The sequence below is a fragment of the Manihot esculenta genome, chromosome 4 (assembly GCF_001659605.2).
Source record: "Manihot esculenta cultivar AM560-2 chromosome 4, M.esculenta_v8, whole genome shotgun sequence".
NCBI lineage: Eukaryota > Viridiplantae > Streptophyta > Magnoliopsida > Malpighiales > Euphorbiaceae > Manihot > Manihot esculenta.
Genome location: NC_035164.2, coordinates 1,205,008 through 1,221,765, shown reverse-complemented (window position 1 = coordinate 1,221,765; position 16,758 = coordinate 1,205,008). Strand labels below are relative to the sequence as shown.

The 16,758-nt window shown below is 33.9% G+C and overlaps 1 protein-coding gene across 1 annotated transcript; it reads left to right on the top strand.

Moving 5' to 3' along the window:
- The first annotated feature begins 1,831 nt into the window (after positions 1-1,831).
- LOC110613319 (glucomannan 4-beta-mannosyltransferase 2) lies at positions 1,832-6,647 on the top strand. The gene is made up of 9 exons (XM_021754382.2): positions 1,832-2,598; positions 2,718-2,816; positions 3,157-3,409; positions 4,506-4,616; positions 4,954-5,090; positions 5,190-5,303; positions 5,384-5,583; positions 5,675-5,890; positions 5,979-6,647. Exons 1-9 carry the CDS (start codon positions 2,269-2,271, stop codon positions 6,139-6,141), a joined length of 1,623 nt encoding a protein of 540 aa, XP_021610074.1. The 5' UTR covers positions 1,832-2,268; the 3' UTR covers positions 6,142-6,647.
- Positions 6,648-16,758: the final 10,111 nt, after the last annotated feature.

Genomic DNA, 16,758 nt, shown 5'->3' with positions numbered 1-16,758 from the left:
GAAAATATTTAAGATAAGAAGGTTAACAGAACTACCTGTATCCACCAGTACCCTCCTTACCTCATACCGGTTTAGGAGGATTTTTAACAACTAATGGGTCGTTTTTAAAGAATATGATCGCCTTGTCTGCGGGGGTTGAACCTTATCTCTTGCCTGGTCCATGGTTCTTGATGGACAGATAAGACATCCTCTACTACTCGTTTATTTTTCCCCTTCCCCTTGTCAGGTCTTCCGGTGATGACATGTACACTTCCAGCCATTTCTAAGAACGGGGAAGAAAAGTTTCCTTTTTAGAGATAAAAAGGGAACAAAGGTCTGGCGTAAACCCAAATAAATAGAGAAAATCCAATGGGTTTTCCGGTAACGAAACTAAATGATGTTGTTGAGATTAGATCGGTGACATGGCCGAAATAGGACTATGTTGTAATTGGCTAGAACATGTAAAAAAGAAAATGTGAGGTGGTGGTGTTTGCCCACGGTAGCCACTCCAACACTCAAGTCAATATCGTAATGAGTAGAGAGAATGCAACGAATTGCTTAGAGATTTAGTGTTAAAGAATAACGTACATTTATCTCTGTGATCATTTTTTTTTATATTGTAAAAAAAATAGAGGTAAATATAGTATTTTCTGAAAATCTGGCAATGATGTGATTGGTTGCTCCATAATGGATATCGCTAACTAATGGATTGATGATCCCGTGATCATAAGCAAAACAGGAAAGTATCCAGTAACAGTAATCCTATGCCAAGACTCGACCTACTAAGGGAGGGCGAGTCTTGACGACAATTTAAGTGTTAAAGTGTCCGAATCTTTCTTTCCGTAGCGTGACCACGTCTTTTACTTATCATATTCCTATCACGTTATTTTTGTTTTATAATGACAATTCATAACTTACACTTACTTTACGCAGATATTATAACATCAAATAGCATATTTAAAAGTATACCTTTAATGTACCAAGTCAAAAATCAATAACGTTTAAATATCTAGCGGGTAAGTCATTGATGAAATATTTATGACCTCGTCTGAGTAATGATCATATCCTATCAATTTAAACTAGAGACTACTACGCTGTTAGGGAAAATGTCTGACTTGTTCATTAGTAAAACAATTTGAGCTTTGGATTGGAAACATTAAGTCTTATCAAGTATCATTTTATGTATTAACACGGGGCTCTATGCTGGTAACACTGCCCCTTGGTTTTGCTATTGTTGTTTGTAAAGCAATTAAGCAATTATACTTACGATGCTTAATTTATTCCTTAATTACAAATTTTTAAATGATATTCCAATACAACACAAAATTGTATAATAAATCAATTTTAAATAGCAAATTTTTTCAGTTGAAAATCAATAATATATATTTAAATTGCAGAATATTTTCTCTATATTTAATTTAAGATTCAAGCACTTAGCATGTGATCAAATTATAATTTGCTTGTATATGATATTATTCAAAAAAAAAAATTTCATTTAACATTTTGAAAAATTTACTATAAAAGACCCTTTATGTTAATTTTTTTTCTTAATTTTTAATATAATATTTTTGAGTTAAAAAAATAGAGATTTTTCATGGTCAACTAAGGAAATTTAATTTTAGTGCGTGTAATTTAGTCATTTTTATTGAATGACAATTTTAGCCTTCCAACAAAATTCATATGTCCTTGCTATCAAGATTCTACAAGCATACAATCGTAATTGGCACAGTCAAAGTCTTTAAATATATAAATTTTGTTTTTGGGCAATGATAAAAAAAGTTACTGCCAAATATAGAGTAAATAAATAGCAAACTGCACCAAATTTGGCTATAAAAGCACCATATTTCTCTCTCTATCTATTGCCTTCTACACTCATCTCTCCCTCTCCCTCTCTCTCTCTCTCTCTCTCACTCACACACACTCTCTCTCTCTGCCTCTGCCTCAATTCTGTTCTGTCTCTCATTCATTATGAAACAGAACAGATTGTGAGAGAGGAGGCTCTAAAATATTTGGAAAGCAGATAATTTGTTTTCTGGGCTTTCCTTTTTCTGGGTAAAACAGAGAGAAAGAGAATAAATAAAAGAAGACCTGAATTGTTTTTTTTTTTTTTTAAAGACCTGAATTATCGCAGTTTCTATGTCAATCTAAGATTTTCACTCCATTTCATCCACATTGTTAGAAATTCATTATCCATATCAAAATTAGATCTACTGCTCTTGTTTTTGTAGTCACCTTATCTTCTATTTTCCTCTGTTATCTTCTTCTCTGTTGAGACAGAAAAAAACAGAGATGGCTGAAGAATCACCAAAATTCATAATCCCAGAAGTATTCCAGGTTTCAAGAGGAGAATTTGGAGACCAACTTGGGTTGATTTGGGAATTAGTTAAAGCTCCATTGATAGTTCCTTTGCTGCAACTTGGGGTTTATATTTGCTTAACAATGTCTCTTATGCTCTTCATGGAGAGGCTTTACATGGGTGTTGTTATTATTCTTGTAAAGCTTTTTTTCAAAAAACCAGACAAACGTTACAAATGGGAATCTTTGCAAGAAGATGAGGAATCAGGCAACTCGGATTTTCCTGTTGTTCTTATCCAAATCCCAATGTTCAATGAAAGAGAGGTCTCCGCTCCTCTCTCTCTCTCTGTTTCTTGTTCTGTTTTTTGCCAGTTTGTTCTTATTTCGCCCCTTGATTTTACATGAAACTCTAGAAAATTTTAGATTTGTGGGTTTTTTGACAGGTTTACAAAGTCTCAATTGGGGCAGTGTCTAATCTTTCTTGGCCAGCGGATCGTTTGGTGATCCAAGTCCTTGATGATTCAACCGACCCAGAAATCAAGGTACTAAAAAATTACCTTTTAATTTCGACATTTTCTGTTTAGTATAATAAAAACAGTTAAAAACTCTGATATGGGGTTTTCCTGATAAGGCCAATCAATCAATGAATTGTGATTTTTGTATCTGTTAATGAAAATCTAATGCTTCAGAGGCGTGATCCATGGGTTGGTCAGATGATTGTGGAGTATGTGCAATTAGAGTCTATATAAGAGCAAAGATTTTATCAAAATTATAATGGTTTTTACAGCAATTCAGTTTTGTCCTTAAATGTAGAGTGTATTTTATTCCTGACAAAACAAAAATCTAATGATGATGATTTTGAAACCCATTTGGATTTTGCAGCAAATGGTGGAGCAAGAATGCCAGAGATGGGCAAGCAAAGGAGTAAATATAAGGTACCAAATTAGAGAAAACAGAGGAGGATATAAAGCTGGAGCTTTAAGAGATGGGCTTAAGAAAGGCTATGTCAAACATTGCCAGTATGTGGCTATGTTTGATGCTGATTTTCAGCCAGATCCTGATTTTCTCAAACGTTCTATTCCTTTCTTGGTTCACAATCCTGAAATTGCCCTTGTTCAAGCTCGCTGGAGATTTGGTAAGCTCATCATCCATCTCTTATATTGCAACTCAATTGTTCTAGAGTTTAAATTAAATAAGTCTATAATTTTAAATTTATAGAGTTTTACATTTTAATTGATTTTAATGTTTAATATGCCAAAGTTTATATGGGGATTAACAAGTGTCGGTGGTGTGTGCACACTGCGTAAACAGATTTTTGGTTTTCTAGGGGATAATATTAATATTCTTACTTTTACTACTTTGCACTTGCTTGGGGTTCATGTGGGGTCCATGAGAATCCACCAATCACGGATTGACGATCACTTTTTGGCAAGTCTCCTTAGCCATCTTGATCGTGACATGTGGTGATGTATTGACCGTACATCACATTGGGACAACTTTCCCATGGCAAAATAGTAAATTTAAATATCATTCCACCAACCATAGCAACTCCCATGAACGTCAATTCGTCAGGGAGATATTACAGTTACATACACTAATCCTCAATTCTATCCCTTAATTGATTAATTATCTCTTATTCTCTGAGGATTAATTGGGGAAATAAAAAAACATTTAGGGGTCAATTTTGTCATTTGGAGTTGCTTAGTTACTGTAGTAGCATCAGCGGTAGCAGCACCGCCACTTCCTGGTCACGTGCCGCTTTTCGTAGATAAGGCCAGGAGTGGGACCGCTTTCCCTAATTGCCGTCACTTTTTTTGTACTTTTTTATAGTACACTAAGAAAAATTAAATTAGAATCCGTTACGTTTTGGATAACGGAACCCCCTTTTTGCTCTGTGTTTCACGTGGCGCAAGCTGATGTCAGTCACGTGAGGGCAAAAATAAAGTAATTAATAATAATTTTAATGAAATTAATTATTTTATCCCTTTATTTACTTTTTTTTTTTCGAATGATCCTTTATTTACAAAAACACGTTGATTTGTTATGTTTTTCAAATCGATAATGGTTTAATATTATTTTACTAACTGCCTAGTATCTATTAAATAAATTGATAAAATATATTTATTGAAAAAAAATATTTTATTAAACTGTTGGACTAAATAATAACGTTTAATAATAATTTTAATTAATTCAAAATAATGCTAATAATTTTGGTTGTGAATTTTGTGCAGTGAATGCAGATGAGTGCTTACTGACAAGAATGCAAGAGATGTCATTGGATTACCATTTCACTGTGGAGCAAGAAGTTGGTTCATCAACTCATGCATTCTTTGGCTTCAATGGTAAATACACAAAAATAAAAACCCTTTTTTTAATTTTTCTTTTAATTATTTTCCCAAAAAAATTATTTTAATTATCTAGCATGGGTACTTGTTATGTGCATTCCTTAACTAAATTGGTGTTCATGCTTATAATTTTTTAGTATTGGCTAAGACTTGAAATTGAAATTTCACTGTTTTAAATTCACATGTGGTATTTTTGGCATTAAATAAGAAATAATAAAATTTCAATTGGGATTGCACTTATGTGCCTTGTCAGCCAACATGTTACATGAGTTGTCTTTGTACTCTTATGTTTGTAATGAAAACATATTAATTGCGGCAATGAATTGCAATACAGGGACTGCTGGGATATGGAGAATTGCTGCAATTAATGAGGCTGGTGGGTGGAAGGACAGAACCACAGTGGAAGATATGGATCTTGCCGTCCGATGTAGTCTCAGGGGATGGAAATTTCTTTACCTTGGTGACCTCCATGTAAATAATTATTTTTCTTACTTAATATGCCTAATTGAAAATTATGGAGTTTGTTAATTAATCACTCATTTCAGAGAATAAAAACTTTTCTTTTGATAGGTGAAAAGTGAACTTCCTAGTACTTTCAAGGCCTTCAGGTACCAGCAGCACAGGTGGTCCTGTGGTCCTGCTAATCTCTTCAGGAAAATGGTGATGGAAATAGTTAGAAATAAGGTAATTTTATAAGATGATTTTTAATATTTTTGAATTTACATTTACCAATTTTCTAATTTAAGCTCACTTGAATATTTCAGAAAGTGAGATTCTGGAAGAAGGTTTATGTGATCTACAGCTTCTTCTTCGTTCGCAAGATCATTGCTCATATGGTCACCTTCTGGTTCTACTGTGTTGTTCTTCCATTAACCATTTTGGTTCCTGAGGTTCAAGTTCCAATTTGGGGAGCTGTTTATATCCCTTCAATTATTACTATTCTAAATTCAGTAGGCACTCCAAGGTATACATGGTCATTTTTATTTATTTATTTTCATGGATTTTATATTTTTTTTTTGCTTAACTCTAGTGTGAATATGTTCTTCGATTTGCAGGTCGATTCACTTACTATTCTATTGGATCTTGTTCGAAAACGTGATGTCCTTGCATCGAACAAAGGCGACACTCATCGGTCTGCTGGGTGCAGGAAGAGCTAATGAATGGGTTGTCACTGAAAAACTTGGAAACACACTTCAGAAAAATGCAGATGCTGCCAAGAACAAGACCAGTGTCAAAACGGCTCGAAGACCTCGGTTCAAATTCACCGACAGGTTAAAGATATTCTTGAACACTTATGATCCTGTCTCCCATTTCATATTTGGTGATTGTAACATTTGTTTTGCCTGCTGTCTTTAACAGGATTAACAAATTGGAACTAGGATTTGCAGCATTCTTATTCTTATGTGGATGTTATGATTTTGTTCATGGCAAGAACAACTACTTTGTATACCTTTTCCTCCAAACTGTTACCTTCTTCATCACCGGAATCGGCTACGTCGGAACCATCATCCCCAGCTCTTAGCAGCATCAGCAGCAGCAGCTAGTTACATCGAAAAATCGGCGCGCAGCCTTTTTCGTGTTTCATATGTTGTGTTTATGTTTATTTTTTACTCTACTATTTAATATGCTTGGCAACAAATGCCATTCTCAAAAGAATTAATTCTGAATGGCTGAAGAGAAAGTAGAGGAAAAAGAATCCCAGAAGAGAAAATGCTGTTATTATGTTAGCACATGATACAAAGTCAGAGGACCAAAGAGGCCAGCAGAAACAGCATCTACTTTAGGCAACAAATAATGATATTTTCTTTTAAAGAGATTGCTTGTAGTTGGGAGATTTTATGTTCTTATTTCTGTTCTCCAATTGTTAGGTTTTCAATAGATTCAGCAGAAGAAGCTGCTGATGAAATGAAATGGTCTACCAATTCTATATTGCAGATATGTTCTTTTTTTCCCTCTTCAATTGTATTGCATATCTTTGATGTAATGATGGAGACTTGCTTAGTACTGAAATTCTCTCTATAGCTGTAAGATCTCGAGTTCTTCTGCGAGGCTTCCTGTGAAAATCATAAGTGGCCTAATCCCATTCATGCAAAAATGCTTACCAAAATTCTTCTTGAAATGCCACTCCCAATCCTATATATAGTGCAACTAAGCATACCAGTAAATCTCACACAAACCAAATCGAAAAATCGATTTGATAATGGATGTTTTCTTTTAGACTTTATTTGTAGTGTTCTAAAATTCACTTAAAGTTTTCTAATTTTGTTAATAATAATCATTAAACAATATAAATAAGAAAAAAACAAACTTTAAATTGCAACTACAATTTTTTTTTAACTTTTTGAAAAAACTTCTAAGATCATATATCTATTCATACAAAAAAATATTTAAAAATAATTATTTAATTTAGTTCTACCATTTTTTTGCCAAAATCAAAATTTTTAAAATTTAAAACTGAATCAACGGCCAATAAAATTAAAATTCTGAATTTATTATATTCGATTAGTTATTTCAATTTAAATCGAATATTACTCGCAATATTTCAAAATTATTAAAATAATTTTTATATTTTAATTCAAATAAAAAAATCTAACAATTATTTAGTCTAATTCTAATCGGTCTGTTACAATGTCATTTTTATGCACTAGTGTCATTGCATCATATTTTATTCTTTAGATAAGTGGATCAGAACAAAAGCTTCCATTGGCAGGCTTATAATCAAGAGAACTAAAGCTAAACAATCTTGGAAGCTAAGTGTCTGAAAATGGAAAAAGACAACCTTAATCATTTCTACTCTTGATTTGTTTTTTCACAAATGCTTTACAAGGTAAGAAACATACTTATGATCACATTAAATAAACGACTTGTTCCCAATCATTTGGAACCTGTGACATGAATCATATCTTATAATACTTATCCAATCTAGACTTGTATATATTTTAGTGCTTTTTATTTTATTAAATTTGTGTTACCTTTTGACTGCAAAGGGTAATCTTCTATTTTGGGAATCAATTTTTACTATTAGACTTAAAAAGATGCTCAATGTCTGTTTCTTGAAGAAGAAGGGTTTATATAATAGTATTATAGCAGCATTTATAAAATTATTCTTTTAATACTAATAGTAGTTTTACAGTAATTTAAAATTATTTCAAAAAAATTTAAATTTTCACCGTATATAATAATATATTTTAATAAATAATTTATTTTATATTAATTAAATTATAATTTTAACTGTAACTTTTTATTCACAGTGAAAAAATAAATAAATTATTAGTCGCAAAAACAAATACAGTAAATTTTAAACAGTTATTTGAAGTAATAATTTTTAACTGTGGTCTTATATTCATTTTTATAATAGCAATATATTTGCATTCAATCTATTATTTTAATATAAAATTATTTATATATATATCAATTAAATTAATTCAATTCATTTGGTATCTCTACATACTTAACCACAAATTGAGAGTAATATCATGTTATAAAAATACACAAAGAAAAGGAAAAAAAAAATGAAGAAGAAGAGGGAGAGGGGGATACATTATAAATGTGGCTGCCAACTTCTTCTTTATCCCTATATTGTTCTGATAATTAGCAACCAAACTTATTTGGTAAAGTTTGGTTGCCCTAATCCAATTCATTTATTGTAGGAAACCAAAAGAATCTTATGGTTAGGATTATTTTACATTGGTATTGACGTACATAAAAAATATCTGTATTAAGAGTTTTTCAGTACACCACTTATACGCAATATTTAAATTCGAACACATTTAATTTAGGAGCTCTTAAAATTACGTGCTATTATTTATATCTCATGTTTTGGATATATGTATAAAATTTTTACCATATGCGTTTTAATTATATTATTTAAAATTATATTTGAGTCAATCATTCATCGTTAGCGTCGAAGAGTGATCTTTTTAAAAAGTAATAATTAAAAGTTTGAAAATCTAATTCTAATGAACATTAAAATGTAAGTTTTCTCCCAATAGTCGATTTAAAAAATAATTTCAAACATGCTCTTAGTTGATTGAAACAAACAAAGTCTACACTTCTTTTGGCACTCATCAAACAAAAATTAAAACAGCCCTTTGTTGGGACCCCAATTGCCAAATGATTTGAATTTGTATGGTTAGAAAAAAAAGGTCTAAAAGACAATGGCATAAAACTTTGGATGTGGCAGATACCCACTTAGAGAAAAAGAAACCCTTAAAGTGACTAGTTATTGCACAATGACTTTAATAAAAGGTGAAGATGGAACTCATCTTCAGCCAACGTGTGTGAAGTTATATGCACGAGGAAAAATTTTGACTATAACCACTTATATCAAGTCTTTTTTTGCATTGTGATTAGGGATATGATTTTTCAGTATGGCATACCGATAAAAATATGTATATTAGTGACAGATACATTATTTATATTTAAAATTTCGAATACAATATTTATATTTAAGTAGAGGCGAATATAATATTTACATTTAAAAATAAAAAAGTATTTATATATTAATAAATTTAAATTTAATATAATTATACTAAATTAATTTAATAAAATGTAATTTTAATTTACTAAATTTGATTTCATTAAATTTTTATTTAGTTAAACTAATAAAAAAAATTAACTTCCTAATTTGATCCCATTAAACCAAATATTATTCCATCTAATTTCTGCTAATTGTCTATGAAATTATCAAAATGCTCTTAGAAAAAAATTTTGATTTCTTATATTACTGTAATTTAAATATTTAACTATTAAATTATTTATGTAAATGAAAAAAAATATCTTCTAAGTGGCAGTCCCCCATCAAGTAAAAATGACCGGTACCTTCATATTACGTGGGGTTAGTGAAGCAATAAAGAACACATATTATAATTATAAATATAAGAAAAAATTACTATTTAATTTAGGTGGTGCGGAGATATTCAATATTTTATTAATTTATTGATTTTAAAAAATATATTAAAATATTTAAAAATTTTAAAAATTTTACTAATTAGTTATTATATTAATTTTAATAGTTAAGTACTGATAAAATATCAAAATGCCCATAATGGAAGAAATTAACTAATTTATATTCGATAAAATTAAATTTTACTGAATTATTTTATATTATAAAAATTAAATAAAAGCACGCTTAATATTTAAAATTAATGAAGACCGTTTAATAAATTTTATTAATATTTTGAAGATATTTTAATATATTTTTTAAAATTAAGTAATTAATTAATAAATTTTTTAATATTACAGTAAATTATATATAAATTTCCTTAAATATTATAAAAGGATTTGTTCATCCGGTCAGACGACCGTAGGCTGACCATTTGTTTAACAAGATGATCACCTGACCTGAAATAAGGTCGAGTATTTATTCAGCAAGACGACCACTTGACCAACCTAATTATAACAACCAAGTGGTCAGACGAGATGACAAAATGGCCATCCAAAGAGAAGGATACGACTTGGCTCAGACGACTAGACAAGACGACTTCAATTGAGGTGCAAGCCTAGACGATCTGACGACTTAATGGATGACTTAATGACGACTAGTTGGTGGAATGACTTGATAAACAAATGGTCAGAACAATAAGTAGTCGTTGCGACGACCTGATAAGTAAATGGTCAGACTAACGACCAAACAATCAATGGCACGATCTGATAAGCAAACGGAACAACGATCAAGTAATCAGTGTTGATGTTAAACTTGTTTTATTTTTTTATTTTGATTGGTACGTTGTACAGCTAGGAGTAGTTGTCTAAATTATTTTTTTGTTAATAATCTGTCAAACTCCAAGTGGGAGTATTTGTAGGGATTTTCTGTTATTGATTTGGTCAGTAGACATGGAGAAGTTGCAGGAGCTTAATAAGCCACTTTCTCCTATTTTGTAGTCCCATTACTTTTGATTTTATTATAAAAACAGGTGCGGCATCAGAGTTTTAAAAGCAGCACCACAAAAAGAGTGAAATCAGCTGTGTTTTTCATTGTTCTCTTATTTTTTAGTTCTGTTTTCCAGTTAATATTGCAGAACATTGTGTTTGAATATTGCAGCAGAACATTTGGTATCAGAGCCTCTTCGATCAAGGCCTAAAACATGTCTCACCTTGAGATTGAGAGAGCAAGGAGAGAGAGAGAGAGCAGAAAGAAAGAGAGGATGCCTCCAGCGATACTTCAAACAAAGAAAGCTTGTCGGGTCAAGAGAAGGAGGGCTCGGTTACGCTAAAATATCCCATGTTGACAAAGAGCAATTATGCAGCACGGGCTATTAAAATGGAAGTGTTTATGATGGCTCAAGGTGTATGGGAGCCAATCGAGTCTGAAGGTCCAGTTGATAAACGAAGAGACAAGATGGCATTGGCGGCCATCTATCAAGGTATAGGTGAAGATACCTTGCTTCAACTAGGGGCCAAGAAGACAGCAAAGGAGGTATGGAATATGCTCAAAGTTATGAACCAAGGCGCAGAAAGGGTGAAGGAGGTCAGAACTCAAACCTTATGGAGTGAATTTGATGCAGTGAAGATGAGTGATTCAGAGACAATAGATGAGTTCTCTGGAAAACTCACCATCATCGTCAATAAATTAAGAAGCCTTGGGAACATTGTTGAAGATGAAAAGGTGATTAAGAAATTGTTACGTTCAACTTCCTCAAAATTTTTGCAGATAGTTTCAGCCATAGAGGAATTTAGTGATCTGAAAACCAAATCGGTAGAGGAGGTAATTGGATCATTAAAGGCTCATGAAGAACGTTTGCTCGGTTATGGAGGCAATTCAGCTGAAACAGTCCTTCTCACAAGAGCTGAATGGAAGGCCAGAGAGGAGGGCAGCACTTCCATAAAAGCTCAGAATAGTAACAGTGGAAAGGGGGGCAGAGGTCGAGGCCAAGGACGCGGCCGCGGTAGGGGAAGAAGCAACAGCGATTTCCGAAAAAACGGTGATGATGAGTCAAAGCCGCAAAAGAAAGATAAGAGCAAGATCAAGTGTTATAGCTGTGGTCAAATGGGACATTATGCCTCAGAATGTCCCACGAAAGAGAGAGATGAAAAGGCTAATTTAACACAAGAAGACGAAGGACCATCCTTGTTGCTGCTGGAAACGTGTGTGCCAGAATTGTTACCAGCAGAGGAGTCTGAGATAATTATGCTGCAAGAAAATACCAATGAATCCGAGACAAAAGAAAGTAATTGGTATTTGGATTCTGGTGCAAGTAGCCACATGTCAGGTGAAAAACGCTACTTTGTAGAATTAAACCTTACCATTACAGGAAAAGTAAGATTTGGTGATGGGTCCATGGCTAGCATTTGCGGACAAGGTTCAATTCTATTTCAGTGCAAAAATACTGAACACATAACTCTACAGAATGTTTATTATATTCCAAGGCTTAATGAAGCAGGAAACTCAATTGTGATTGGCAGAGGACACCTGAAGTTGTATGACAGGAGGAGCAGACTAGTGGTGGATGTTGTGAGAGGAACAAATCGGCTTTACATTGCAGCCTTAGAGCTTGCTACACCAATCAATTTGCTGGCAAAGATGGACAATGAATCTTGGGCATGGCATGCTAGATTTGGTCATCTTAATTTTGATTCTTTGAGAAAGCTCAGCAGAAAAGGCATGGTCAAAGGGCTGCCCAGTATTGATCAAGTAAATAAGCTATGTGATGGGTGTCTTGTGGGGAAACAGCACAGAACTTCATTCCCGAAACAAACAGAATTCAGAGCAAGCAGACCCCTGGAGCTCGTTCACAGTGACTTGTGTGGTCCAATATCACCAACAACATGTGGAGGTAATAATTATTTCATGTTATTGGTGGATGATTTTTCCCGATTTATGTGGGTATATATGTTGAAAAGCAAGGATGAGGCTCTAGCTAATTTCAAGAAATTCAAGATATTCGTTGAAACTGAATCTGATAAAAAGCTAAGAGCAATCAGAACCGATCGGGGAGGAGAGTTTACTTCCACAGCGTTCAAATTATTTTGTGAAGAACAGGGAGTTAAACGATTTCTTACTGCTCCATACTCACCGCAGCAAAATGGTGTAGTAGAGCGTAGAAATCAAACCGTCGTAGAGATGGCGAGATGTATGTTAAAAAGCATGGAGGTCCCGTCGAAATTCTGGGCAGAAGCAGTAAAGACGGCAGTTTACATCTTGAACAGAGCTCCTACGCAAAGTGTTTCTGAAGCAACTCCCTATCAAGCTTGGTTTGGTAAGATTCCAAATATACATCATTTGCGTGTGTTTGGGTGTGTAGCACACGTAAAAGATGTAACTCCTAATCTTACTAAATTAGCTAATAGAAGCAATCAAGCAATAATGATTGGTTATGAAATTGGGTCAAAAGCTTACAGGTTATTTGATCCAATTCGAAACAAAATAATTGTGAGTCGTGATGTAGCTTTCGAAGAGGGAAGAAAATGGCAATGGAATGATGATTCAGGTGAGAGAATCAAGGAAGCCGGAGAATTTACTATAAATTTCAAACAAGCAGTAAATCCTCATCCAGAGACTCCTTCTGAAATTGGAACTCCGATCTCCTCATCCAGTACGCAATCTCAAAGCTTGAGCACTAGTTCCAGTTCAAGTGAACCACGGAAATTCAGATCTCTTCAAGAGATTTACGACAATACTCGAGAAATAGAGGAAGCCAGCTTATGTTTTCTTTCTTTAGAGGAACCCACCTCCTTTGAGGAAGCCTCTAAGAATGAGAATTGGAAGAAGGCGATGGAGGAGGAAATCGCGTCAATCAAAAAAAATAGCACATGGGAGCTTACTGATCTTCCAACAGGTCACAAACCGATTGGATTAAAGTGGGTGTACAGGTTAAAAAAGAACCCAGAAGGCAAGATTGTAAAGCACAAAGCTCGATTAGTGGCAAAGGGTTATGTGCAGAGACAAGGCATTGATTTCAATGAGGTGTTTGCTCCGGTTGCAAGACTTGAGACAATAAGAGTTTTGTTGGCGGTTGCAGCTCAAAAAGATTGGGAGGTGCATCACATGGACGTGAAAACAACGTTTTTGAATGGAGAGCTTGAAGAAGACGTTTATGTTGCACAGCCAATCGGATATGAAGATAAGAAAAACCCAAATAAAGTTTTAAAGTTACACAAAGCTTTATATGGGTTAAGGCAAGCACCGAGGGCTTGGAATTCAAAGCTTGATGGGTGTTTAAAAGAACTCGGTTTTGAACAGTGCCCTCATGAACATGCACTGTACAAAACGTTTTTTGAAGGTGAAATCATGATTGTTGGAGTGTATGTAGATGATCTTGTCATGACAGGAGGAAATCGGCAGGTCATAAACAAATTCAAGACAGAGATGCAGCAGAAGTTTGACATGTCTGATCTTGGATTGCTAAGTTTTTATCTTGGTATTGAGGTAAATCAAACTCCTACTTCTATTTCTCTTCATCAAACTAGTTATGCCAAGAAAATATTGGAAAAGATGGGAGTAGGGGAGTGTAATCCATGTAAGCTTCCCATGGAACCAAGAATAAAGTTGAGTAAAGTTGTGGAAGGCGAAACTACTGTAGATGAGACACTATACAGGAGTGTAATTGGCAGTCTTCGGTATCTGGTAAATACAAGACCAGATATCACTTTCTCCGTTGGTGTCTTGAGCAGATTTATGGAAAAACCTACAACTAGTCACATGGCAGTTGTAAAACAGGTCCTTCGGTACATAAAAGGTACCATAAATTTGGGCTGTGTTTATTTGAAGAAACAATCAGATATGGGTCTTATTGGTTACTGTGATAGCAATCTTGCCGGAGATATAGATGACAGGAAAAGTACAACGGGAGTTCTGTATTTTCTTGGAAACAATCCAGTAACTTGGACTTCGCAAAAACAAAGAGTTGTAGCTTTGTCGTCATGCGAAGCCGAATATATTGCTGCCACTGCAGGAACGTGTCAAGGAATTTGGTTGAGCAGAGTTGTAGGTACAATTCTTGGAAGAGAAGTGAAAGCAACGCTCAAGGTGGATAACAAATCAGCAATTGCACTTGCAAAAAATCCTGTGTTTCACGATAGGAGCAAGCACATTGATACACGATATCACTTTATTCGTGATTGTGTGCAGGCTGGAAGTATTGATTTGTTATATGTTAACACTGAAATTCAGCTTGCTGATGTGTTAACAAAGCCTTTGGGAAGGCAGAGGTTTGAAGAACTTCGAGAGAAGCTAAGTTTGAAGGCAGTCAGTCAAAAGGAATAAACAAGTTTAAGGGGAGTGAGTGTTGATGTTAAACTTGTTTTATTTTTTTTATTTTGATTGGTACGTTGTACAGCTAGGAGTAGTTGTCTAAATTATTTTTTTGTTAATAATCTGTCAAACTCCAAATGGGAGTATTTGTAGGGATTTTCTGTTATTGATTTGGTCAGCAGACATGGAGAAGTTGCAGGAGCTTAATAAGCCACTTTCTCCTATTTTGTAGTCCCATTACTTTTGATTTTATTATAAAAACAGGTGCGGCATCAGAGTTTTAAAAGCAGCACCACAAAAAGAGTGAAATCAGCTGTGTTCTTCATTGTTCTCTTATTTTTTAGTTCTGTTTTCCAGTTAATATTGCAGAACATTGTGTTTGAATATTGCAGCAGAACAATCAGTGGGACGACCTGATAAGTAAATGGTTGGAATAATGACCAAATAGTCGGACTACTTTGTGGACAGTGCATAGCCTGATGACTGGTGTAACAACTTGATTAAACGGCACCGTATTATTTTAACTTATATTTATAAAATCACAATTTAGTTTAGCTTAGATTTTTTAAAGATTTTATTTTTCTAGATTCTTCTAGTTTGTGCTGTGCACGTGGGTTAATTTTATAGATAAGTATAAATAGTTCTTCTTGTACCGAGTAAATAAGATCAAGATACAAAAAATATTATTCTTTTCTCCTTTTTACATGGTATCAGAGCTGGTTCTCATAAGGACAAATTTAAATCAAGATCTATTAAAACTGTTATGATAGGATATGGAGAGACTTATAAGGCATATAAAATTTATGATTTACAGACAAACAATATTCTAGTTAGCAGAGATGTAGTTTTTTGTGAAGATATTTTTCCATATACTCATGCTACAGATTTAGACTCATCTCCGAAAATTACTATTTTCATTGTTGAACATGATATTATAAATAAGGCCCTTACACATTCAATTCCTCACTTCATGTCCGACCAGGATAATTCAGGTCACTCCATGTTTGACCGATCCGACCAGGTCAATTCAGGTCATTCCATGTCCGATCAATTCGACCAGGTCAGTTCAGGTCATTCCATGTTCGATCAGTCCAACCAGGTCAATTCAGGTCATTCCATGTCTGACCAGTCTGACTAGGTCAATTCAGGTCAGTCTATATCCGACCAGTCCAACTAGGTCAATTTAGGTACATGTCCCTCTCATATTGAGTTAAGAAGGACTACTAGAGTTGCACGCAAACCAGCTTAGTTGCAAGACTTTGTTAGTTTTGTTTCTAGTTCAACCCAGCCTGTTTCTGATGAGTGCTTTGAGTCACACCATTAGTCTTTATCCATAATATAATAGTTGTTAATGAGCCTACTACATATGCACAAGCTTTTCTTGATACTCAGTGGGTTGCTGCTATGCAGCAAGAATTGACGGCTTTAAAGAAGAATCATACATGGGTTCTTACAGCCTTGCCTAAAGGGAAGAAGGTCATTGAGAATAAATGGGTTTATAAAGTAAAATATAAACTTACTGGTGAGGTGGAGAGGCTTAAGGCTCATCTAGTAGCCAAGGGCTATAACCAAATTGAGAATTTGAATTTTAAGGATAGGTTCTCCCCTGTTACAAAACTAACAACTGCTAGGATCTTAATTGCTTTAGCCACTGCAAAACAACGGGCTGTTTATCAGCTCGATATTAATAATGCTTTTCTACATGAAAATTTGAATGAAGAAATTTACATACTACCTCCTAAAGAGTATCATAAGACCTTACCCAACTAGGTTTGTTTGCTTAAAAAGTCTCTCTATGATTTAAAACATGCCTCCAAGCAGTGGGATATTGAGTTCACTAGCTTCTGCAAATCTTTGGAGTTTAAACAGTCTTTCCATGATCATTGCTTATTTGTTAAGCAATCAAGGCACCCGTTTACAGCACTCTTAATATATGTTGATGATGTG